The sequence below is a fragment of the Gobius niger genome (assembly GCF_951799975.1).
Source record: "Gobius niger genome assembly, chromosome: 7".
Classification (NCBI taxonomy): Eukaryota; Metazoa; Chordata; class Actinopteri; order Gobiiformes; family Gobiidae; genus Gobius; species Gobius niger.
Genome location: NC_136858.1, coordinates 16,842,505 through 16,868,103, shown reverse-complemented (window position 1 = coordinate 16,868,103; position 25,599 = coordinate 16,842,505). Strand labels below are relative to the sequence as shown.

Sequence of the window (25,599 nt, the reverse complement as noted above, 5' to 3'; positions counted from 1 at the left end):
TTATGATCGTTTGTCTCCACAGCCAAATTATTCTTTTCCTGTTTCTCAAGACAAAGAAGAAAGATGCAGACATGTACTGAGCTATGTCTTAAAGGTAACTCATTTGTTTATATTTGACTTTTGTTCCTGCAACTTGCCGTCAGTGAAGTTGGTTGCACTTTACTTTAAAGCACAGTAATAACATGGTATTTGGATGGATAAGAAATTGGAATACCATATACTTACTGTGAGTTTGTTGAATGCTTCTCTCTTGTTCTTACCAGGGTTTGAAGGCAATAGACGGTACTATAAAGAAGGAAAGTGACCTGCCTGCGGCTGACCCAAACACACCCATCCCCCTAAAATATGAAGAGAGGAGCACAACTGGAGCCTGCTCATCTGAAAACGGCATTTCACTACTTTTAGAAAGAAGTTAGTGTCCACCCAGTTAACTAAATCTTCCATAACAGAACATTTTTCATCTTTTAATAATTAACCGTCTCCTCCTCTCCAGCTGGGATTGTGCGTGAGGACCAGAAACACCCCACTCGCTCAGGGATGATCCCCGGCTCGTGGCAACACCGGATGAAATTGCAGCTCTTCATCAAAGCCGCTAAAGCCTACTACATTCTCTCAGACGCCGCCTCTAACCTGCTAAAGTACGGACGAGCTCTGCGCTACATCAAACTGTCTCTGCAGTGCTACGGTAAGACTTTTATTTTAACCTCAGATTTAACAATGGCCACGCGGGTTAAGATCTTCCTTTTTAATGGGAAATTGATTCACAAGCTATGATAAAGCTTTGTGCCAACCTCAGCATTGTCAAGTGGATTCAGGTCTTTCCACTATTCATTCTTCTTACTGTCTTGTCTAATAAATCCTGTTTGTCAAAAAAATCTTAACAGGATGACTTCTCCTCTATCTAATTATAATAAAAACAACAACTAAACTATAACTGAGCTATAAAATGAGTAAACTTTAACATGTCTTTACCACTCCGGTCGTCAGATGCCTATTGCTGCGTGAGCGGCACATTACACCCCCACGTGCTGCACTTCCACAGTCAGTGCCTGTCCCTGTGTGGGGACATCCAGCTCATGTTGGCCCAGAACCTTAACAACAGAGCAGCCTACATGGAAGAGTACAACTATCAGACCAAAGAGGACCAGGAGATCCTGCACAGCCTGCACCGCGAGAGCAGCTGCCAGGGTCAGTCACTCACTACTACATTATTCTCTAACTGAACTGTCATTAAATCCCAGTCCAGCTCTTGGCAGATTTCTTTATACATGTTTCCCACTGTGATTATCCCCCTCGCTTTTAGCCTTCAACATGGCGACCGACCTGGCCATGGACCCGGAGTACCAGCTGTTTGTCAGCTGTAAGTGTTACGAGGCGGCCCAGGAGCTGCTGCTGTGTGACGCTCTGAAGGACGGCGCCACGGAGCAGCTGAAGCAGGTGCTCAAACGACTGGGCAACATCCGCAATGAGTTGGGAGTGTTCTACATGAACCAGGCCGCAGCCCTGCAGACCGAGAAGGAAGGTAGGACACTGGAGTCTAGGATAGACTCTGCCCAACACTTCTTGGCACAGTGATTTTTAATAAATCCACAGTGACGTAGGAAACTTGGTGGTTGTGTTTTTGGAGAGTGATTCTGGGTCACTACAACAGCGTTGAGACAGTCATGTCAAATTTATAAAAATGTGTCAGTTTCAATCATTTCTGTACTTTGACACCAGGGTTTACCAAAAATTGAACATATAGTTGATTTTAATCGCATTAATTAAAAAATTAAGATATTGCAGCATAAAATAACTATTGGAAAAAATATTTAAACTGCGGTAACGCGTCTTCAAATATAACTTTGTCCAGATTACTTGTATATATTATGTGCACCTACATCAAACTAATACTTCCAATATAACGTTTCTACCTTCTTTACAAATACATTAGTATGTCAAGGTTACATGTTATTAAAAACATGCAATAAGATTTATACTGTATGTTCCATTGTTTACTCTTTTTTTTCCAGTGAAGAAATCGGTGTCAGTAGTGGAGCAGGAGATCTGGAAAAAGAGCTTTGGCTTCTTTGAGAAAGGCTTGAAGGACTTTGAGGCCATAGGGGACAGCACAAACATGGCGCTGCTGCTGTGTAACACTGGCAGACTAATGAGGATCTGTGCCCAGGCCCACTGCCCCGTGTTTGAGGACCTGAGCAGAGGCGAGTTCTCACCAGAGGAAGCACTCTATTATAATAAGGTACAATCATATAAAAGGTGGAAAAATATCAAGCAAATCCAAGAATTGACCGCACAATTACACATCCTATTTATGCTATAGGCTACTTTTTTTTCACAATAATAATTTCTTGTGCCAGAGTACATGCACTGTAGTCTCAAATGTAATTTATTAATCTGCTTCTGTTCTGAAGGCCATAGCGTATTACCATCGTGCAATGAAGTCCCTGTCCACCAGAGAGAGCCACCCTGCCGTGTGGGACAGCGTCAATTGGGAGCTGTCCACCACTTACTTCACTCTGGCCACTCTGCTGCAGGACTACGCCCCGCTGTCCAGAAAGGCCCAGGAGCAGGTGCTTCCAACCGCTGCGAATTGCTGCACCTTTATGCTTGGAGTAAAAAAGGATCACATGGACTAAAACCTCTGCTTTCAGATTGAGAGAGAAGTGACCGAGGCCATGATGAAGTCTCTAAAGTACTGTGACCTGCAGACGGAATCAGCCCGGCAGCCTCTCTATCAGTACAGAGCCGCCACCATCCACCACCGCCTGGCCTCCATGTACCACAGCTGCTTCCGCAACCAGGTACCAGCAAATCACGCTCTGAAGTTTACGTGGAACCTCTTTAAAAACATTTTATTCAATATAAAAATAACTACCCACAAAATTGTAGAAATGTTTAAGTTGGTAGTTCCTAACAAGATCTTTTAGACATTTCATAAATATACTTAAAGATGTATTTTGCAACTTTTTATGCTGAAATAAGTTAGTATTAGTATTAGTATTCATAGTATTAGTATTTGCTTTTCATCCCGGTGGCCACTAGGATGCTCCAGGATACTTTTTTTTTTAGGTTTTTCAAGGTTTCTGGGTTTGGAATAGGTTTTCTGGGTGGAATGTATATGTAACCATGGAGAGCGTATGAATGGGTGAGTGGATCCTTGCTTTAAAGCGCTTTGAGTGCCTAATGGAGGTGGACAAGCGCTATATAAGTTGAGACCATTTACCATTTACCATTATCTTGGATTGTCTCAGTTGATGGTAACCAAACCACCCATACAGCCGCCGGGTCACTGAAAGGACAAATACACACTAATATCAACTTTTTTTCTGTTTTTAAAAGTTGCATGATGCGCCTGTAAATAAAGATTGAGGATTTTGAGTTTTTACTTAATTTTTTATTAGGCTGAAAATTAAAAATGACACTGCACTTAAAGTTGACATATGCTACTTTAAAAAATATGAATCTGATTTGTGTTATTATCCTGGTACTTGTAATTGCACATATTAAAGTCAAACAGTAAAGCTAGAGACACAGGCAGTGAATAGTTTACCATTTTGAATAGTGTGCAAACATATTCTCAGCCCAACAACAATTGAATTAGCATTTCCTACCCCAGTGGCAAATGATTGACAGGAGGCTGCTTGGTCACCTCTCTCTCTCCCGTGGCAGGTGGGGGATGAGCATTTGAGGAAGCAGCACCGCAGCCTGGCCGAGTTGCACTACAGCAAAGCCATCAGCCTGTTCCTCAGCCTGCGGGACGCGCCCTGCGAGCTGCTGCGGACACTGCTGGAAAGGGTGGCCTTCGCTGAGTTCACGATGGCAGGTGAGTTAATGAGCAAGGACGGCTGTCGCTCTTTCATATTCAGCACATCGCATTATTCCATTGGCGTATTCATCTTCTTTGGCTTTTTCCAGGTCAAAGCAGCAGCGCAGCTAAACTGAAAAGTCTAACTGGAGCCTTAGACATCATGACTGAGACGAGACATGCTTTCCAACTCATTCATAAAGAGCTGATTGAAGAGCAGATAGAGGTAAATATCGGATGTTAAGGCAGGTTTATTTGTAGAGCACAATTCATACACAAGGCAATTCAGGCGTCATCTGCGTAGTTGTGGTAGGACACATTATTGCTGTTTATTGGCTGACCCAATGGAAGCATGTACAAGTTGGAATAAGAGGGGTCCTAAGATTGACCCCTGGGGGACTCCACTGATCATAGAACAGAATTGATACTGAACTTATGCAAAAAAATATACATGACCTACAAACAAAATATTGAGTACATTGGCCTATTTTATGCGCAGATGTATCTACATCAAAGTAAGATGTATTGGATCTTGGTTGAGTTTTCAGCCTTTTGCGTTCATTTTATTGATCATTTTTGAAGAAGGAAGAAGGTGCCACTGAATCGGGGGATATGGCTGCCGATGACGGGTCGGGACTCAACATAGAGGAAGTGGTCAAGTTAATCGGTGTCTTTGAACCAAGCTTCTCCTTCCTGTTGCTTCAAGTCATTAAAATCCTCACCACGATCAAACGCAAACCAAGGTGAGTACGAAACCCCAAACTCAACTACTGCTCAAGTATTTCCCAAATTGATTTCGTTGTGACAATTTTGTGTTAGCAGTAAGGAGGAAGAATTACTGAAGACTTACAAAAACGTGTACTCCAAGCTGCTGCGTGCCGAGAAAAACGCTCCTCTGCTCACACGGGTCAAGTTCTACATCGAGCTACTGCTCCATCTGAAGGCGGAGACTGAGTGTAACAGTAAGGAGTCATAGCAAAGGCTGCACTCTAAGGCTTAAAAAAATGACACAATATGCTGGAAATAGAAATATTCGCTTGCGTCAAGAGTCATCTGTATTGCTTGTGGGACGATATTGTAATAATGTGCCAATAATGTAGTCATTTTTTGTAAAGAATATGATTAGATTAGATTTCTTTTATAATGTTTTATATGGAGTGGCTAAATTCATACTTCAATCGTTTCCCTCACCCCAACCATAACAGATGAGACTTATTATTAGTATAGCTGGAACTGTCAGTGCACCGCCTACAAATTGAAATGACATAAACTAAATTTGCCCTAAATATAATAAACCAGGCCACTAAGTCAATTCAACCACTTCCCAATTTTAACCTTATGGTGCTGAAATTGCTCTCCAACATCATTATAAAGATCTATTACATTAATGGCCTTTTTCTACATTACCGGCTCCTATTACATTATCGGTTCCTACAAGCTATAAATTGAAAATGTTTACTAATAGGTCTTTTACAGTCATTATTTCTGACTATATCGTTTCAGGTCAGGTCATCATTATCTTACATTTTAGTATGAGCGCGTAAAAATGGTTTCTAAATGAAAGATGGATTTTTTTTTACAGTTTGGTTACTTAGGATGCGAGAGGAATTCCACAAGTGCCCACTGTGCAGATTTTCAGCACAGTTTCTAAATTATTCAGTGTCCCATATTTCTGTTCCATTTTTCTGCTACCAAATATCTTGTAATATTGTGTTTAATATTGAAGATTTGAATATTGCTGCTGTGAAAAAACTATATTATAAGATTTGAGCAAAGCTTTTTACACAGAACAATAGTTTTGATAGCACTTTATAATGACTACTTTAAAGCTTATCATTGGTAAATACTTATACTCATCCTGATTATCATTTTTGTTTAACCTTTTAACACCCACCTGAACCGAGCACATTTTCTACAGTTTGGCATTACCCAAATGCAACAAAAACGTGATAAAAGAGCAACATAGGAGCGTCAAAAGGGCAACGCAAAAAGGAGACAAAGAAAGCAATAGAAAAAGTGGTAAAAATGTGACAAATGCAATAAAAAAGCAACAAAAAAAGCGATGGAAAAAGTGGCAAAAAAATGTCTGCAACCTTTTAGATTTGGGTAATGACAAACTGGAGAAAATGTGCTTGGTTAAGGTGGGGGTTCAGAGGTTGACCATAGATACACATACAGAGATTCAGAATCTCTTTTTCAGGGGTGTACTGGCCCGAGAGGGAGCCCTATGGTGCTGCCTTTTATGGTAGAAGCACTTCACACAGAAGTGCCCTACCTGGCCTGACCGAACCACTGTGTCGCCAATCACTATGGCAACACAGCATCTACACAAGTGCTTTTCAATCATTAACAGGAAAACATTGATAAACTCATTTAAGTTATGAATAAAGGACTTACCAATGTGTGTGTAGTTATTATAAACTGTTACCAATGTTTCAAATGATAGCACATGTATTTAATGTTGGTGTGCTAATATTCAGCGACACCAGCATTACTGTAAATAAAAGACAAAGTCCCTGTCTGAGGCTTTCACCAAATAGCATTGTGTGCAATAGTACGGCAACTGTCTATGTAAACGCAGAATGGTGTTGTGTACAGCTGCTCGGAAAATGGCATGTTTTGCTGTGACTTGTAAAATAAAACTTGTATGATAGCTCTCACTTTCAGGTCGGCCATTATTTTGAATGTCTGTCTGACAATGCTTCGCAAGCTCTAACACTGGTATTCAAATACAGCTATTTACAGCAAAATTCCAGTTGTTTTGGTGTTTGGGGTGACAAAGCATAAAACATGGCGAGGCAGAATGCATAAAAGATGACCTATATTTAAGCATTTGAGAGTGGAATATCAATGAAACTAATGAAAACTTGTTACAAAAACTGCTAAGTCATAATTAAAGATTTATTTATTGTGGTTGTAACGGCTTCAAGTGAGAGGAATGACATTTAAAAATCACATAACATTGAAGTGTGTTGTGAAAAGTGTAACAAACTAGTTTAAATAAAAATGGACATATATTAAACACAAATCAAAAGGATCACATATTTAACGATATCTTGGTTCACATTACTATTGTATGACACAGCGCTCATGTGTGTGCTCCTCCTGGTGGTCAGTCTGTGATACTGCAGCTTTCTCTTCAGAGCTCTGAGATGTGCTCCGATCCAGGATCTGCTGAAGGATGTCTTTAGTCTCACTCGACGGCAGGTTGTAGAAGAAATACTGCGGCACCATCTCAATAAATCTACGGGGGGAAAACGGGCAAAAAAGGCATTTTACTATATGACTATTTGAACGCGGTTTAATTTCCTTTATGGAACAGATGTTTAGGCAATGAACAACCCCAACACTGCCACAGTTTTAGTTCTGTCAGTTACTTGTCCAACCTCCTGCTTCCTCAGCAAACCTTCAGTCCCGTTTCACTTTGAACAGATGCAGCTGACTGAAATCCTTGCCATCTTTTAAGAAAAATTCCTCTCCTCTGTGTAATAATCTGTCGCTCCACATTGTTGGACATGTGTGTATGTGTAATCCTCTGTCCCAGCAGCTGATGCAGTGGACAGCAGGGATTATCAAACCTCCTGCACCACCAGCATGATTACAGCTCAGGCTCTCCCTTAAGATCCAAACGTCTCTCTACATTTCAAAGACTGCCCATGTTTTGTTTAATGTGAGGCAAATGTAGAAGTTACAAATAGCATTGCTCAATTTAACACAGGTTCGGTGCACACTGTTTCGAGACTTACTGGTGTGGTTTGATTTGCGTGACAGTGCGGAGGCAGTTGTCCTCAGAGAAGGAGTGCTCGTGGAAGATTACCCACTCAGGAAGGCCCAGTTTGGGGATTTTGGGACCATAGCAGGACGAGGGATGGATCTGTGCCACGTGTTTGTGAGTCACAATGAAGTAGTTCCCACAACCATCCACGTCCCGGGCGACCTGAGGGAACAGATTATGGAACTATTACAGTGGCAGAAATCAAAGCAGAAAACTTTACACAGTGTACACTGCTAGAATTCATTCAATTCAATTAAAAGGTATTCATGTAGCACATTGGAAAACAATTTCAGTGCTTCACCATAATTGAAGAAAAAGTATCTCTCTCTCTTTGAATAATGGATTTTGAAATGTTCATTCTCAGCTCAGCTCTAAAAACTCCTAATTATGACTTTTAAAAACTCAATTATAAAACTCATGATTAAAAACTCATATGTATAGGTAGAGCCTACCAAACTGCAAGCTATTATTCATTTATTTTTCATGACTAAAGCCTGGTTTAGCTAACCTGCATGAAGAAGCCTGCCAGCAGAGCTCTTTTGACGCTGATGGTGTTGTGTCTCGACCCAAACGCAGGCAGAGAAACAGGCAGCTCAATCCTCTTCAGTGTGTCTATGAGCTCAGAGCGGAGACTTTGAGCGATCAGCAATGAACCGTGATCAAGGAAGTTGTCCCGACACCACTTCTCCACATTGGAATCTAAAAAAAAAACCACGTTAATAGCAGCGTTAATACCAAATTCCGATTTTTTCTGTTTCCAAACTCACGTGGATCCTTCTGGCTCTGAGTGAACGCCTTGTAGATGTTGATGAGGGTGAAGTGGTCGCCCTCTGGGTGCTGAAACCTCATGTGGCACTGTGCTGCATCAGGCTTTAGGTCTTTAGTGGGAACTATGAAACAAGAAGGGGCTGGGGAGGAAAGGACACATCTTAAAATAGATTGAATAAAGGCATTGTCATTGTGGTTGTCAGGACAAGATAAATAACGATTTATTTGACTTTTGTTTTTGTTAGCTAAATCTGGTGGTCCGCCATGCTTCACTTTGCCTAAAGTATGACAAGAGCTAGAGAAGGAGTTGGGGCAGCAGCCAACACTGTTTGCTCAACTACATCCAACTTTCACGGCTTGAAAATGTGAGAAAACTCAAATGTGAAAATCTAAAATCTAAGAATAACCTGCACCGAGCGGTATTTATGAGTCACCTGTCAACATGGCGGCAATGATGACCACCTCGCTCACGCAGTCGAACTCGCAGGACGCCAGCAGCGTCTTGGCCAGCTGAGGCTCCAGGGGCAGCTCTGACATGATGATGCCCACCTCTGACAGGTTGCCATGGTTATCCAGAGCGGCCAGGTAGTCCAGCTCCTCCAGCGCCTGCATCAGACTGCTGGGGTCTGCAACATACAAGGGTCAATAAGGGATTGTTTAGCTGCAGACAATAACACAGGCAGAATCTAGATCAAAGACGTATGAGTCTTGAGAATGCTTGAGGCTCATCTTGAAGCTCTAGTATGAGTTGATCTTCATAAAGGGATATTTCAGGATTGTTGATATAGGGCCTCATTTCCTAGTTATCCAGATTGTTGTTGATTTCTGGATATATATATATATATATTTAATTCATGCATAATTCATCCTTACAATTGATTAAAAACAGTTGGTTACCAATCTACAGTAGTTTGTTTACCTGCGGCCGGCATAACTACACGTGGAATTCACAAAGGAGTTTTCTACAAATCAGATATGACAACGTTTGGGCATGGCCACGGTATGGCCACTAGCACTAGCCTAGCACCACTAAACTCTTCAAATAAAAGGACTACATGAATAAAAAAATATCTCCAGAAATCCACAACACTCTGGATAACTAGGAAATGAGACCCTATGTCAAATCTCCTGAAATATCCCTTTAAAACAAATTGAACATTATTGGCATCTAGTGCTTCGCAGACAAAGGCTCAGAAGTCGTCATCTGCACTGAGTTGTGTTAGAGTCAGCAACTAAGAAACCTTTATTTGCTTGTGAGGCGAGAGGTGAAATGCAAAAATTATTTAGCAAGCTCAAACAAACAATCCTGTATTGAAACTAATGCTCAGGACTCAGTAGACTTTCTGCGTCACATCATTTGATTGCTTCGCCCACGAACTTAAAGATTGCTGGTTCAATTGGCCAGTATCAAATCAGTGTTTAGTGCATTGAGTGCCCACATAAGACTCATTTATTTGCCATTTTGAACAACAGCAGCTTTAGCCGGCATGGAGATTATAATTGCAAGATTTGTTTTTATTAGGAGTCAGGATTAATTACAGAGCGTGGGATTTTTGGGTTGTATATTTCAAAGGGATAATCCTAATATCTGACCTACTGAGGCATCCCCTGCAAAAAGGCCTCCGCAGATTAGTATTTTTATAATCCTCCTCAACATCTGGCATGTATCACTATGCTAAATTAAAACACTTTCATCTCACCCACAAGATTTGCTATTGTGCTTTTTTTTCTTTGTGACAAACATGTTTATGCCAGACAAAATCCATTCCTCTCTCCCCCTCAGCGGTGCGTCTAATATCAGCAGAGAGGGCTCCATCATTGCGTGCCTGTGTTTTGGAGGGGGTTGATCAACTCGGGGAAACAAAGCGCAGGAAGCAGGTCAGCTCTCAGAACAAGGGCTGTCAGTTCAGCAGCGACACGCTCCATCGCTCAACAATAACTGAAGTTCTGTTCGCTTAAACAACGGGCGCGGGACAGAATGAAACCCAAATGATCCCAAGGTTAGGGAATGAACTACTGAGCCGAGACAATGCGTGATTTGGATTTGGACATTGGAAAAGTTTGATGAGCTTTTTAAAATGATCAAAAAAGTGGTAAATAAATAGAATAAAAAGAATTGTGTTATAACAAATACATTTGAAAATTAACTTGAACGTGAACTTTTTGATGTGTCTTGTATTTTGGATTATTTTAGACCCTCGCTATCCCTGTTACCTTACGATTTCCATTCGATTACCATGTCATTACTAGGGCTGGGTACCGTTAAATGATACCAGTCTAGTATCGAAAGTAGCAAAAGCAGGTGTCGAAAAGAAGTATAAAATCTTTATATTCAAGGTTTGATGCTGTTGTTTAAAAAAAAATGGAAAAAATAAAAAAATTGGAAAAAGAGTTGAAAAAAATTTGGTAAAACAAGTGGAAAAACTGGGGTAAATTTGGGAAAGATTTTGAAAAACGTGGATATAAAATGAAAAAATTAAGAAAAATGAAAATGTTGGGAAATCTGGGGAAAAAAACACATACAAAAATGTAGATTTTTTTTTAAAAGAGGAAATTTAGAGGTAAAAATTGGGGAAAACGTTAAAATAATTGGGGGAAAAATAAGAAAAATTGGAAAGTGTTTTTTTCTGCCCTTTTGTAGTTTAAGAAATGTTCTTGGTTGTTTCACCTCAAATAATTGACACAAATGCCAGTGAAATCAAAAGGACTGGCAAGCAATAAATGAACAATACTATTCAGCTTTATGGTTCTATATGACAAATAGTATAGGTATCGTTAAAGTACCAGTATAGAAAAAAATTGAATGGTACCCAGCCCTAGACAATACTGAGCTGTTAAGTAAAAAAAGAACAGATTTGGATGACAATTTAAGATCACTATGGGGGCTGTCTAAACACAATTAGATTAAAACTTTTTCTGTGTCTGTCTGTCTCTATTTTTGTTTTTATTTTGCCAAAGAGAATTCACATCTTCAATAACAAGAGCATAAAAAACACCATAAATATATCTGATGGACCAAATGTTGTAAAATTTATGGAAAAACAAAGCACACAGCCGAGACAAGCCACTATTAAATCCTGATCAGTCTGAGACACAAGAGGCTTATATCGGAGTCTATTAAAACGTGTCGCAAATTTTCCAAGAATGTCATTTGTTTTCCTTTATAAGTCTCACCAGGGCGGTCAATGAAGTCACAGTGGCCCAGTCCGGCTATTTCCATCCTCTTTAAGAAAAGCACTGTAGACGTGATGTTGGCTTCCGCAATGAGAGGCCTCGTCTCAGCAGGAAGCTGCCTGTCCTCTGGGTACAGACAGAAGCACTTGCCTGTCGAAGGAGAACGCTTATTTAGAGGGAAGTTTATGGCAGTTGTTAAGAGTATTGTTCACCAGTGATACCTGTGGGTCCGGCCAGCTGCTGTCTGCTCGTAGCTTGGCCCGCGCTGATTGGCTGAATGAGAACGGAGTTTGTTCTGATTCTGGGGTTGTGCACCTGCAGTGAAAGAAGAGGAAGTTGAAGTGCATTTGTTTTGGCCTCTAAGCTTTAATTAGTCAGGACAGTAAAGTGGAATGTGATAGAAAGAGTGGAGGGATATGATATTGTTGGAGTATCTCAGAATGCAGCACAGAGCATTTCTTTAACCAGTGCAAAACTTTTGCAAAAAGAAACTATCTTGGACATTGTTCAATAAGTAGCTGGGTTGCAGAAGTCAACTCCTCATAGCTGCATCATGAAGTACTGTAACTTCACTTATTGCTGTTTATTTATAGTACGGTAAAGTTGTATGTGTGGAGAGAGGGGGCGGAGTTAACTGAATCGAAGCGTTGTATCTTCCGCGTTTGAAAAATACCTCCAGAAAACAATCATATTTATCACAAAAATGAGTACTCCATAGTGGTAGAGGTACAATATATCATATAAATGCCTACACTTAACTTTGGAATGGCTAAAATAGCATGATACAGATCCTTTAATGCTTTTAAAAATATGACTTATTTAGAAGAATAACATCAGTTGCTTTTTAAGTTGCTGACATGAAGTGACATAGAAGAAGGTAAAGTTCCAGAGCAGTTTGACTCATTTCCCATTGACAAAACATGGTTGCACGGCAAAGGTTTAAAATTGTTTGCCTTTATCTATGTCACTTCCTGTCGCAGTCCAAAAAGGAAGTGAAACTATAAACATCACAAAAATGGCCAAACTAACCAATGCTGGGTGCAATCTATAGCAAAATCTTAAATATAATCGTGTTAACTATATTTTTGCAAAAATTCTGTTGAATGTGTCTTATTCACCTTAATGCCAAAATTTGAGCATTTTCTTGATGTTGAAACAACAATTTCCATCCTGAAATACAGGATGAAAGTATATATATTTTGTTATATATTATATACACAATGGTTTATGAGTTGAATTGATGTATGTGTGAAATAGTGAAATAAACTAAACTAAACTAAACTACATAGATTTCGACAAATCTAGTAATATAGTAGTAAGAATCAGACATACGTATCTCCTCTCCAATCCTGTATCAATGACAAATCTGATGGAGTGGACGGCCCAGAACAAGTCCTCATTGGGACTGGAGGTGAGGAAGACTCTCCTCCTGCGGCTCTGCTCCTCAGTGCAGTCCTGGAGGCTGCCTGTCGCCCCTGGGTGCACAGGGATGGGCAGCAGCGAGCCCAAACCAGAAGGCGAACTGTCCGCCTCATGACTCAAGATCTCATGGGCCAAGCTTATCTCCTGGAATGACACAAGAGCTAAGCTTAGTAAAAAGTATAGTCATTATGGGGTGTACGTTGCTGCAGTTCCTGTGTGATTTTAAAAGTTAGATCGTAAATCAATATATCACAGATTATTTTGCTGTCTTTTACCTGAGTCGTGACCAAAAACACCAGCACATCTCCCTCCTCCTCTGAGCGGTGGATCTCCAGCAGCAGCCTGAGAGCAGAGCAGAAGTAGCCCTCCTGCGTGGCGCTGTAGACGACCTCTCCCACCGCCTGGTTCTGCAGCCTGATGTTTGCCACTGCCGAGCCGGAGAAGTGAGTCAGCAGCTTGGGCCCCGGCTCTGTGGCTGTGAGGACCACCACGCGGAGCTCCGGCCTCTGGACGCATATGTCCTTCAGCAGGCCCAGCAGGATGTCTGTGGACACTGTCCTCTGATGGGCCTGGTCCACGACCACCACGGCGTAGTGCTCCAGCAGAGGGTCAGACATCATCTCTCTCAACAAGGTGTCGTCTGTGCAGTATCTGGGAGACAGCGGGATTCAGTGCAACTATAAGTCAACTATTTATAACTAAGTTGAAGAGTTAAATAACAAAATGTTCAATAATGCCTAAACATGAGGAAATCCAATACCCCATACTCTTATAAATTGTTAAAAGTTAGTGTTAACTAGGGCTGGGTACTGTGAAAAAATGTATATATTGGCACTTTAATGATTCTTGGTTTTTCGACAAAAATACCTGAACAACACTTTTTTTTTAAACTTATGCTTAATTATTTGTCATACCATATCAAACCATAAAACAGATTAATGTTAATTTATTCCGTTTCCTTCCATTTAATTTCTTCATTTGTATTTGTTTGAGGTGAAACAACCAAGAAACTTACTTTAACTACAAGAGGAAAAAAAATACTTGTTTATACATGTTTTTCTTGATTTTTGCCCCATTTATTTCCCCAATTTTCAAAACAAAATTCAAAATATTTTAAAAGGAATATTTTTTTTTTCTTTTACATTTTGTCTCCCTCCTCTCCATTTTCTCCCTCACCTTTTGATGACCAACAGCATCAAAACTTGAATATATTGTCTTCTACTGTCAAGCGTTTGAGTGTCCAAAAAGCTCTATATAAGTCTGATGCATTATTATTAATATAGAGATTTAATATTTCTTTTGGCACCTGCTTTCGATACTTTTATTTTTCTCACACCACTAGTACCTAAACCTTTTTTCCGATACCAGACTGGCATTGTTTAATGGCACCCAGCCCTCGTGTTAACAAAAGGATTAAACACCGACATTTGTAAAGCTAATTGGAAGCTAGCGTTAGCCTAGCTTATCTGCAGTGTTAGCGACAGCAGTCATTAAACTTAAAAGCACTTTATCTAAGAGCTTTTGTAATTCACCATATTTTAATCTATGTAACTTGACAGCAGCCTGGAATGCAAATGTATTTCAATGTGTGTTGCCATTGTCAGGAATGCACTATCATTCTAAACTGGGGACTTCAGCTGTTCCTATGGGTGTGCCAGGGCAGGCTGAAGAATGTTTAGTTGCACATTTTGTCAACCAGTTAGAATGAAGTGCGCGAAACCCTTGACATTTTGAGCGTAATCTTTTTCTAAGTGCGACATAAAAGCATTTTCTTAGGGGGGTTGGAAGAGCATCATCAAAGTCACTCCAGCTCGGGCCCTGTGAGTGTAATTTACTCTGATAATTAGTTTGAGAGTGGATTGTGTTGCCGCCTGTTTGTCTTATCTGCCTCCTTCAGTGCTCCGGGCTCTTTTGTTCCCGGGCTGACTCACGGAGAGAGCGGATTGGAGAGAGGGTGACATATGGGTGCGCACGGGGCAGCTGTTTTGGAGCGCAGCTGAAAAGAGAGGGCCCCGGCTCTTTTGTTGCCTCCGATAGTGAAAGGGCAAGGCGATTTAGCATGTGTGACGGCGCAACTTTTTGGGGTTTCTCAGCAACACGGGGGAAAGATATGAAGATATGAAGAGCATTGTAACAGTGTAAAGATACAAAAATAAAAGTCCATCCAATCACTCTAAGCATCTTCTATTTCCAACTCTGTCTCAGATCAAATGCCCCTTGAGATCAGCTGCTTTATAAATCATTCAGCTGAAGGGCTAAACTTTAGAGCTTTGCCAACTGCAAATGGCTAAGACAACTTTACTACGACAAAACATACAAGCAACGGGAGAACGAAGCCTAAAAGTTAATCATCATCGAGTTTGTTTACATGCACTGGAGTAACCTGGTCATTAGGCATATCCTGGTTATGACGATATTCAGGATATGATGTTTACATGCGTCAGAGAAACCAGGACACTCATATGCCTGTTTTCATGAGCAACTACAGTATCCTGGATATTTAGGCTCCAGAGAGGGGTGGACAATATGGTAAGGAGCTAAATACTTATATACTCTAAAAAATATTGCTAAAGAATGGCTTTTTTCTGACATTTTCCGAGCACAGGGACAAGACCTATCCAAAGAAGGACTTAATACAGTAAAGCTCTTTCCCAGCTTCAGTGACAGATGTGAGAATTGAAAAAAAGAGAAAAGAAATGACTTTGATCCGAGAGCAGTGCAGACTTCCACCGGAGACAGTACTTGTTTTTTACGTCATTGTTTTGTTAATTTTTAGAAGATACAGAGTTTTAAAAGCCAAGGTACTAGATAAAATGGCTGTAGGAAAGTTTTTGCTCCTGCTGTATATGTTTCAAAAGTTCGCACATGCTCAGTACGTCAGTAATGGTAAAAAAACAAAACAAAACAGGATACTATGTTTACATGGTACAGTAACCTGTAAACTGTGGGAATATCCCTGTGAGAATATCCTGGTTTCTAATAACCTGGATATTGGCTTATCCAGGACACTTAACTAATAACCTGGATACTCGAGTGCATGTAAACACACTCATTGGGGGGGAAAAAAGCTACTGCTTGCACTATTGACCGCTGTACCTCAACACTGTGTCGTTAGCAAAGCACGTCTCCATAGGAATGCTGTATCCGACTTCATGCCCGATGTTGACGTCCATCTCATCTGCCACTCGCAAAGCCAAATCCACCGCCTGCTGCGCGTGGATTTGCGTGCACACCACCATGCCGTTGCAGTACTGCTCGGACAGGCAGAACTCGGCGCACCACTGCGGAACCTGAAAATGTCATCCCCAAAACAAAACAAAAAGTTGAATTATATGGAAGTGGAATGAATCAACCAACAGTTTTGCACTTACTTGGGAACTCCGTCCGGTCCTGGCGCAGCCGCTCATCCACACAAACTGTTCTTTCGCCAACATATCCATGAATTCGTTTTTAGCTTCCCACGCGGGCAACTCTTTCCTCTCCTCCAGCAGTTTGTAAAATCTCGACGAATAGGGCAGCCCGTCAAACTGGTTGATCTCCAAAATGTCATCATACTCTTTATCCAATTGCCCCAAGCTCTCGGAGTCCAGATCAAACTCATCCTCTATGTCTTGTTCCATCGTTACTCGGATAGAAATGCCCAAAAGTTGTTGACACGTGGGGAGGAATAGCCGAGTGAAGGTCCTGCCGCTAGTGGTGAAGCTTGAGTCCAAATGAAAAGGGAGTCAGCAGGCGTCCAGCCCTGTGTTGTCATGTGGTCAGTAATCCCAGAGAGGCGCGCTCGTCAGCAGAGGACACACACATACACCCCCCCAACACACACACACACACGAGCGGGCAGACAAAGGGAATTGGCTCCCAAGCACAAGCTAGAACAAGAAGGGCCCTCGTGAAGGGACGAAGTGACCATACTATGCTGAACTGACTTTAAAGCATGCTGTAATGTTTCTTCATCAAGAAATATACCTGAAATGCTGTTGTTATTTCTTTCATTCATGTGATGCCAAAGTGTCTGAACTTTCTATTCCAGGCAATTTGTGAGGTAGCTCTTGTTTTTATTAAAACTTCTAAACTGCTTCACCTCTTCTGGCAACCATGGCATTTCCTGAACATTGAAACGAAAACAATATAAACTTCACTCTAATAAAACATCAAATACCAAGGCTAAGGTGCCCATTGGAAGTTTTCTAACAATGAACCCAAGTTTTTTTTAGTAGAGGAATGAAAATGGAATGAAAAAGCAGACATTTGTAAGACTTTTGTAAGATTTTAAAGCTTACTTTTTATCAATATCATGAACTAGTAGTAGTTGTTGCCCGGTTCCCGAAAGTTGTGAAACCTGCATATAAACATATGTCTGTTGTTGTTGGATTTGCGTTCGGAAAGTTTGGAATGAGTTTGGACCATAACAAACAGTTTAAACTTTACTCGCTTTACTCTCTTTGATTGTGTGTACACCAAAAAAAAAAAATGTTTCAAAGCTTCTCTGTAATTTAAAGGTCCAAATGTCACTCAGCTTTACCCCAGTGCTATTTCAAAAGTCATAAAAAAGTATAATAAAGACATTTATTTTTTTAAATGAATAATTCGATTGTCCGGCTGTTTTTGTTTACATATTTACGTCTTTAAATCCAGGTGGTGATTTGTTAATTTAATGTTGTAAATTCCATATGCCACCCCTTTCATAAGTGCATTATCTTCCATAAGTTACTTCAAATGAGTTCAAGTTAAAATATTGTCCTACTACCGTTCCCAAACCAAGCAGAACCAAATGCCACACTGTTTAACTTTATACCACCGCCTCACACGAGCTGCTTCAGAAAAACCACAGGTTGTAATGATCAGATCTGGCCCACAGGTGGCAGAGTTGTACAACTGTAGTGCTTCTCTTCAAACGCTCATCAACAGGCGTTTGATATTACATATTATTGGTTTGTACATTTTTGTAAAACAAATAAGAGACAGTGATACCTGGAAAAATGATCAATTTACAATACAATGGCTTCGACTTTGTTACAATTACACATCTTAGACTTCATGATGACATTGATACAGCAAGAGAGTGAACACAGCTTAGAAAAACAGTCCCTCTTACAAACAGTAAGTCACAGGGAAATCACAAACTTTCATGACAACATAGAGAGTGGAAGAATTAATGTAGAAAACAGTAAAGGCAGAGAAGAGAGATCAGGAAAGTATGGACAGCTCATGGCACTTAAAGCCCTCCTTCTCAGCTCACGGAGAGGGCTAACACGACACATTTAACATCGCCGGTGAAGAGGCAATTATTTGGTGTTGCTGTGTTAGTCTGGAACTCAATTGCCCAAGTAAGTGTGTCAGACCAGTCTCTGCCAATATCCAAGTGGTAAGGGTACATTTAAGTCCACACTTACATATTACATGAACTTGGAGCGGACTATAAAGGAGATTTTTTAGTTTTTTAAACTTATCATCCAAATACTTGCAGCCTGGATTGGCTGGCATCAAAAATGATAGAAATGTAAGAGGTTAGAGTATGTTGCGTGTATTTGGGACATGTATACCAATGCATACAATCGTTATATTGTGAATACTTCAGATCGACACTTTACCGATTCACTTTAGTGTTTGCAGTATTTCAATAGAATCAGTTTACCCCCAGTAACAGTACTTGGTGAGTGTGAACAAGTAAGTTTGTGCTGCATTTCCCTTTTTCACATCATTGCTTATAAAACAGTACATAAGCAGTGTCACTTAAGTATAAAACATGAGCACTAAAACAAAACAAAAAACGTCGCAGCTCAATAATAAATAGTTAAATAGTTCCTTGGTACCTGAGTGAGGACAGAGCGCCGTACAGAGGCGCAGCACCATCGGCGGATGTTTAGTCCCCGTTTGTTTCACTTTCAACATGAAAGCTCGCGTCTGGAGTGTCTTTAGTGTCTTTAGTGCAAATGACAGAGTCTGTGTAGAAACCAACTCATCAAGAGAGGTTCAGGAGTCCGTGTTCTTTGGCGGTCTGTAGGGCAGCGCCGGTACAGGCCTGGGAAACAAGACATGGATGGAATTATTATACAGTAAGGAATACAGTAAGAAAGACGTGATGGGTGTAGGCGTGGAAAAGATAGTTATTGTTAAATCAAGGTTAAATAATAGAGTCTCCAGGGACCCTACACACCCATCACACAGTCGCTCCCTCTTCAGGGAGGAGACTGAGAAATCCACAGACCGGGCCAGTTGACTGAGGAACTGTTTTATCCAGTGTTGGGTGTGACGTATTACAAAAGCAATGAGTTACAGAAATATATATATTTTCAGTAGCTATAGAACATAACATATCATTTAAAAGAGCTATACCTGACATTTGTTTCTTTTTGTAGGGTAAAATTATTTTTGCCCCATAAAAGAATGTTGTAAAAGTAGCCATTTGTGAAAAGCCTGACGTTTGTGCCATATTATAAGTTAATGCATCATACCAAATCAAGTTGGATACTAGTGTATAAGATCTGCAATTACGTGTAGATTTAACATCGTCATCGACACGAGAGAAAGAAAAATAAATCTGCATCTTGCACCTTTGCTTCGTGGCATTAGCACTATTTTCAGTTTGAATATATGTGTCTGCTCCCGTCCAGACTGAGGAGAGCAGACGGGTGAAGAGGCTCCAACAGAAACTGGAGAGGATGAGGACCGAGCTCCACAAGAACGTCCGGAAGAACAAGAACTAACTCTCCAAAGGCAGAAGATACTGACTGTGGAATCTCTCCAGAAAGAAAAGAAAAAGGCAAGTCCCGCCAAAACAAGATCTTCAGAAAAAGCCTGACGAGGCCTTGGACATCAAAGAAGTCTGTGCTGAAAAACATGTCCTGGCAAATGAAGATCTTCAGAAAAAACTGCACCAGGCCAATAAACTGGTCAAGCAACAACAAGTCAAAGCAAATGGAGATCTCAGGAAACAGCTGGACCGAACAGGGGCGGAGACAGAAAACAGCGAGAACCAGCTAAAGAAGAGTGAAGAGTCAAGGGCGTACAGCAGACTGAGGAGACACCACTAAACTCCCTCCAATAAACTATTACCTGAACATTAGCAGTTTCAAAAATAAAAAATAAAACACCCACAAACGCTGAACGTCTGCCAAGGGAAGAACTGCACGGCAAACACGTATAATGTTCGACATATGGTCCACCCAAATAACAAACAATCTGGCTGCACTTGTTCATACCTGCTGGGTAGGGGGATGCTGGGCGGAGGCCTGGGCACAGTGGGTATAGGGAACGGCCTGGGTGCAGTGCAGTGGAGTCTGCTGCCCCCTTCAGACAGACTGTTGAACCTGCGGGACGTCCTCAGCACAGGGTCAGCAGGGAGAGGCTTCTGAGGAGGGCTGGGCTTCTCAAAGTCCTACACACAGAACAAAGAGACTGGTTTACTCATGTATAGATTCCTCACAAATATAGCAGTGGAATTATTGAACTAGGCATAGAAGTAAATCCAAAAAATAAAGAGCTATTTAATTTTAGACCTCTACACTGTACAACAAGCTCTTGGTTGCTAATTTTCACTGTGTTTTGGAGCAGTTGTCTGCATTTGGTCGCTTCCAATGCAGGATATTTATGTAGTATAAAGGACATACTCAGTGTTGTCCCAATATATTAACAACATAGATTTTTTTACGTCTTATTATTATGCAGCTCTATTCACAATTACAAGCAGAATGAGCCCCACACTTTAGGTTGCCAGTTTTCTGCAACCATTAACCTCTCAACCCCCACCTAAAACAAGTGCAGTCTAGCTTTACCCAAACCTAGCCAGTGTAATGCCTCATTTGAAAGCTAAGATCTACAAAACTCATCTAAACAGATCTTTTCGTTGTTGTCACTTTTTTGACTTTTTTCTTTTTCATTGCGTTTTGTCTCCTTTTGTGGCTTCGTTTTCCATCACTTTTCTTACTGTAACTCTTTTGTGGATTTTTGTCATTTTTTTTGTCACATTATTGTCCCTTTTTGGTCACTTTTCTGTTGCTTTGTCATTGTTTTTTTCATCACGTTTTTGTCGCTCATTTGATTCGGGTAAAGCCGAACCGGATAAAATGTGCTTGGTTCAGGTGAGGGTTAAGAGATTTAAAGAGCGTCCCCCCCCCCCCCCCCCCCCCCACAGCTAGACCCTCAGCACCTTCCACAATCGCGCTGATAAGTGCCAGTGCACGTCTCTTGTGGCTAAATTCTGGAGGAAAATTTTACACATATAAAAACCGATAAGCGGATTTTGACATTTAGGTTATTTGCAAATGAGTTTCCCTCTTAAGCTCTTATTTGGGTCACCTACAACAACAGGCGCAGGTCGAATTTATTTTAAAGCACAAACAACATTCATCATCAAGGCAATTCTATGGTGTCAAGAGTTTGCATTTGTTTTTCCAAAGATAATCCACTCTTTTTCACGCGCGGCCTCATGCATGCTAATGTAATACAGACTCAAACGTGGCGTTCGCTGCTTTCCCCTTTGACATTCATTTAAAACACACCGTAGGCCGGCGCACATTCATCATGCCTTTAACAACTGTATGCAAAGTAAACCGGTGAAACGTGAGTAATGAGCTACGTCACCCTCGTAGCATGTGTTAAATATGGATTAGGTGCGAAGGAGGGGCGGACGTGTGGCGCTAGAGGGCACTGTGTTATCGCACTGGCCTTTCTCGTGTTAAGGGAGCAGTGCTGCGCCAGTAGAAGTTTATCTCAATCCGCTCGTGCTGTGTGGTAATCTACAGTGAGCAGGAGAGGCAGTGATGTACATCCACCATCACAGGGAGCTTCAGTGAAAATGCCGTTCATCCAGGGTGAACTTCACAGAGTGGACCCACATTTTACCGATTCTTACTGCATCTGAGTGTATCTGAGGCAGTTTGGTAAGCTCTCACTCGTCCAGGAGGTTTGAAAAAAATCTAGCAAGTTAAAGTGCATATGACACATTTGACATAATTTTTGCTAACACAATTCTATTTAAGATTTTGCTGAAGATTGTACTCGGCTTTCTTTAGTTTGGCCATTTTTGTGATGTTTATAGTTTCACTTCCTTACTGGACACTGACAGGAAGTGACATAGATGAAGGCAAACAATTGTAACCTGTTACCTGCCGCTAGGGTTAGGGTTAGTTAACCCTAATATGATTAGGGTTAAGAACAGCAAATGTAATGTAAGTTGTGTTTCACTCACACAGATCTCACATATGTTTTTAGAAACTAGAAGGTCTTGGCTTTCAAATGAGGTATCACACTGGCATATGGGCTGTAAGCACTCCAGTCAAAACGCTTTGAGATTTAGATATAAAGAATTGTTAACCCTAACCCTAACCCCAACCCTAAACCTAACCTTAAGGTGGCAGCTAACAGGTTAAACTGTTGCCATATCATGTCAATGGGGAAACGAGTCAAACTGCTCTGGAGCTTTACCTTTATCTATGTCACTTCCTGTCAGTAGCTTAAAAATTCAAATAACAGTAACTTTTCTGCCCAACATTTCTTCATTGAATGGCTGTTTCACTGAAATAAAAACCCAACTGATGTTATCCTTCTAAAAAAGCATATGCACTTTAAGTAAACAACTGGATGGTCCAACTCCTTCGCACAGGTTTTCAAACTATGGGAAAACGATCTGAAGAAGCTTCTTTGAGGAGATGTGGATCCAAATAAAAAAAACTTCTACTTGTTGCCACCTGGATTTAACTAAACCTCGACTTTATCTGATGGAAAATAAAACTTTGCTTACACATTCATGTATAAAAAAGGCTGTTTTGTACAAGGACAAAATGATTGCAGCAGAGACGCCCACTGATCCACTTAAGCTCCTATTGTATTATTCTATGCAAGATTTTCAAGGATTTTAATCTTTTCAAGACGTGGTCGTAGATGATTGTGTCTGAGGTCATAATATACTGTACTTTTTATGGACTGATGTAGAAGCTCCACAAGTGCGTCCAATCAAAACTGAGAAAGAACCTCAACATCCTATGAATGTCAAATCCTCCTGCACACAATTTATCGCCTTAGGATTCACCAGTAAAATAGGGATAAAGGCTGCTTTAAACGTATTATGAAGAAACAATCCTCTCATCCACAACCTTATCAGACCTGTTTTAATGTGTCGCTAAAAGGCAGCTCCTGTAGAACCATAGAAATGGAAATGACCATCAAATGTCACTAGTTTGACATTTCTATTTGAATGGACCCGGCACAGTCCAATATCATGACTGACCAGTAATGCTTTATTGACGCAGTGACCTCGAACACATCAATTATATTAAGTGTCAATGTTTGTGTTTCTCCAAAGCCCATGTTACAGAAGCCAATAGCTCAAAACTGCAGTAGCGCACAAGAAAAGTCAAATAAAACAGGAATCCCCACTGAGCTAACTTGGTTCAAAGGACGATAGGTTGAGGGCTGAAATCCCCGAAGGACACTGTTTGCGAGTGTGGGGTGATGCGCTCCTGCCACAGGGGATTCTTACCGTGGCATAAAAGGGATAAAAGTGAACATTAATTGGAAACGACACTGATAACGTTCCACATACAGTCAACAAGCCAGTGTTGCATGAAAACACTGGTCTCTGGAGAAACACGTTCAGAGGAGGCTGAGACTTCAGTCTGTTTACATTAAGATCAACATCCAAAAGTTTTAAATATCGCACACACGAGATTATACTTGGGTTTGAGGCAGGGAACGAGCTGCAGACCTTGGGAAGCTTGGCCAGTTTTTTATTCAGTGTCAAGTTGACCTTAAGGAGTGTTTATTGAAACTGAACCAAATATAGGACTGATTATCTAGTAATTGATTTGTTAGGGTCCGGGAGCACAAGACTGTAACAACTAGGGATGCCCTGGTCCGATACTGGTGTCGGATATCGGCCACAAACATCCGATACTGAACAGATACCAGTTTTGGCTCTCAATGCCTTAAAAATATAACTTTTACCACCTAAACCTAAGTGAATATGGGCATGCTGTATATCATTTTAAAGGGGAAACCAGGGGAATCCAACCGCTGAGTCTTAATCTCCGCAAATGTATTTTTCATCACCGCGCAAAATTCAGTGGTTAGCATCAGTATGCTAAAGCTGGTGGGAGCTAACGCTAATGCTAATGAAAACTAATCAAGGCGGGGCCAGAAACTATGATAGAAATACCTAAAGTAACCTAATAAAGAAATAACTGATCCAACATATTTGTACAGATCACTTAATATGAGTTGTCATATACCCAAGGATATTTAGTGTAGAAAAGTCCAGTAATCCTTGTTAAATTTTATAATAGATATTACTGATAATTGATCTGATATCATGACAATAAAATATGACTTTATTGATATCAAAATGGAGAAAAGAGTGAAAATTAAAATGGTATGGTCTCTTGGTATCGGTAAATATCGGATATCGGCAGATACTCAAATCCCAGTATGGGTATCGGTAGCAAAAAAACTGGACTGGTGCATCCCTAGTAACAACTGCAAAATCTTTTCGGAGTCATCGAGGATTACATTGCAAAACACAGCTATATTGAAAAGTAAACCACACTGATAAAATCCCCACCAGGTTCTTCCAAACAGACACCGGGAAAACAAAGTGATTGACAAAGATGTAAACGATGTGTCTGCTTGTGCAACATAGACTCACTCCATGCGTGTTTTGTAATGGCAGCGCTGGCTCAGGCCACTGCATTGTGAAGGAGCATTTGGGGGCTGCTTCCTTCCCATAGCTTAATTCAAAATGAAAGATGGCTCTGTCCGTGGTGACTGCAGAGAGATCTACGAGCCCCGGGGCGTATAACCACCTTCCAGAAAAAAGCCACATGAGAAGTTGAAAAATGCATGTGTGTCCGGCCCAAAGCAAAGACATTATTCTGAGTTTCTAAAGATGACAGGGTTTTTTTTAAGAGGTTTTTTCGTGTGAGCAGTTACAGTAAGGAACCTTCGGCGCCCCACCTGCACTGTAATCCAACTATATGGTCCTGAGCCAAGTTTTTCTTTTTCTTGTCTTATTAAATTTTCAAAAGCCATTCCAGCGAGGCAAAGTGAGCGGGCAGATATTAGGGCAGAGCATTGTTTTGGCAAGCCCCTGATATTTATAGAGCAAACCTCGGCCTTTCAGCTAAAGTGCATTTGGGGTTGGCACGCGCCTCCCGAAATGTAAATGTTGAATCGCTGCAGTGACTGATGCAGACAGGGCTGCGCTTACCTGAATAATTAATGGCAACTATTTAACAAAACAAAACACACAAGATCATGACTACAATAAAACAAAATGTCACATCGGGAAGCTAATGTCTCGTGAACCATCTGCCAATAACTTTGAGCAGTAAGGACATCCCGTATTATATATATATTAAAAAAAAGTCCACGTGGATTTGGACCGAAGTGAGGGAGCAGACGGATTTACTATCTATCCAGCCAGCTCAGCAGAAACCTCGCAACACTCATTGGAATTTGCGGTCGATATTTTAGGGCTGACCACAACACAGTATAACAGCGGCTTCCACGGTCTAACACTAACTGAAGTGAATAAGACGTACCTGAGGCTATTCTAAGCCTTTCGCTGTAATTCCCATGTATTTCTCATCACTATTAATCATATGTTTAAAGCATTATGTAAAGATGGATGGCCATGATCAAAGTTCTGCACCACTGGGTT

The 25,599-nt window shown here is 40.8% G+C and overlaps 3 protein-coding genes across 8 annotated transcripts in view; 1 reads left to right on the top strand and 2 right to left on the bottom strand.

Annotated features, from left to right (window-relative positions):
* The window catches only part of edrf1 (erythroid differentiation regulatory factor 1), a 38,509-nt gene extending 32,854 nt beyond the window's left edge, over positions 1-5,655 (top strand). For 2 of the 5 annotated variants that reach the window (XM_079559547.1, XM_079559544.1), the window contains 12 exons: positions 23-94; positions 264-411; positions 494-685; positions 988-1,188; positions 1,304-1,522; positions 2,013-2,239; positions 2,412-2,570; positions 2,652-2,801; positions 3,670-3,823; positions 3,916-4,031; positions 4,388-4,548; positions 4,625-5,655. In XM_079559547.1, the coding sequence (XP_079415673.1) occupies positions 23-94; positions 264-411; positions 494-685; positions 988-1,188; positions 1,304-1,522; positions 2,013-2,239; positions 2,412-2,570; positions 2,652-2,801; positions 3,670-3,823; positions 3,916-4,031; positions 4,388-4,548; positions 4,625-4,781 (1,956 nt within the window). In that variant the 3' untranslated portion in view covers positions 4,782-5,655. The remainder of the gene's footprint in view (positions 1-22; positions 95-263; positions 412-493; positions 686-987; positions 1,189-1,303; positions 1,523-2,012; positions 2,240-2,411; positions 2,571-2,651; positions 2,802-3,669; positions 3,824-3,915; positions 4,032-4,387; positions 4,549-4,624) is intronic. The other 3 variants (XM_079559546.1, XM_079559545.1, XM_079559548.1) reach the window with 3 other exon arrangements.
* Positions 5,656-6,695: 1,040 nt separating this feature from the next.
* On the bottom strand, positions 6,696-16,759 carry dhx32b (DEAH (Asp-Glu-Ala-His) box polypeptide 32b). The gene is made up of 11 exons (XM_079559552.1): positions 16,316-16,759; positions 16,041-16,234; positions 13,220-13,595; positions 12,855-13,088; positions 11,744-11,837; positions 11,523-11,672; positions 8,783-8,974; positions 8,348-8,488; positions 8,089-8,279; positions 7,552-7,742; positions 6,696-7,049 (listed from the first exon to the last, which is right to left on the bottom strand). Exons 1-11 carry the CDS (start codon positions 16,562-16,564, stop codon positions 6,875-6,877), a joined length of 2,187 nt encoding a protein of 728 aa, XP_079415678.1. The 5' UTR covers positions 16,565-16,759; the 3' UTR covers positions 6,696-6,874.
* Positions 16,760-18,387: 1,628 nt separating this feature from the next.
* The window catches only part of adam12b (ADAM metallopeptidase domain 12b), a 92,318-nt gene continuing 85,106 nt past the window's right edge, over positions 18,388-25,599 (bottom strand). For both annotated transcript variants that reach the window (XM_079559549.1, XM_079559550.1), the window contains exons 22-23: positions 20,147-20,322; positions 18,388-18,966 (exon numbers count right to left, since the gene is read on the bottom strand). In XM_079559549.1, the coding sequence (XP_079415675.1) occupies positions 18,918-18,966; positions 20,147-20,322 (225 nt within the window). In that variant the 3' untranslated portion in view covers positions 18,388-18,917. The remainder of the gene's footprint in view (positions 18,967-20,146; positions 20,323-25,599) is intronic.

Excerpts from the sequence above, each read along its gene's own strand:
- dhx32b (XM_079559552.1), bottom strand. The coding sequence starts at position 16,564 with ATGGAACAAGACATAGAGGATGAGTTTGATCTGGACTCCGAGAGCTTG. Across the intron at positions 11,838-12,854 it reads CAGGATTGGAGAGGAGATAC|GTGCACAACCCCAGAATCAG; the intron begins GTATGTCTGATT and ends CTTTCACTGCAG. Across the intron at positions 7,050-7,551 it reads ACGCAAATCAAACCACACCA|ATTTATTGAGATGGTGCCGC; the intron begins GTAAGTCTCGAA and ends TTCCCCCCGTAG.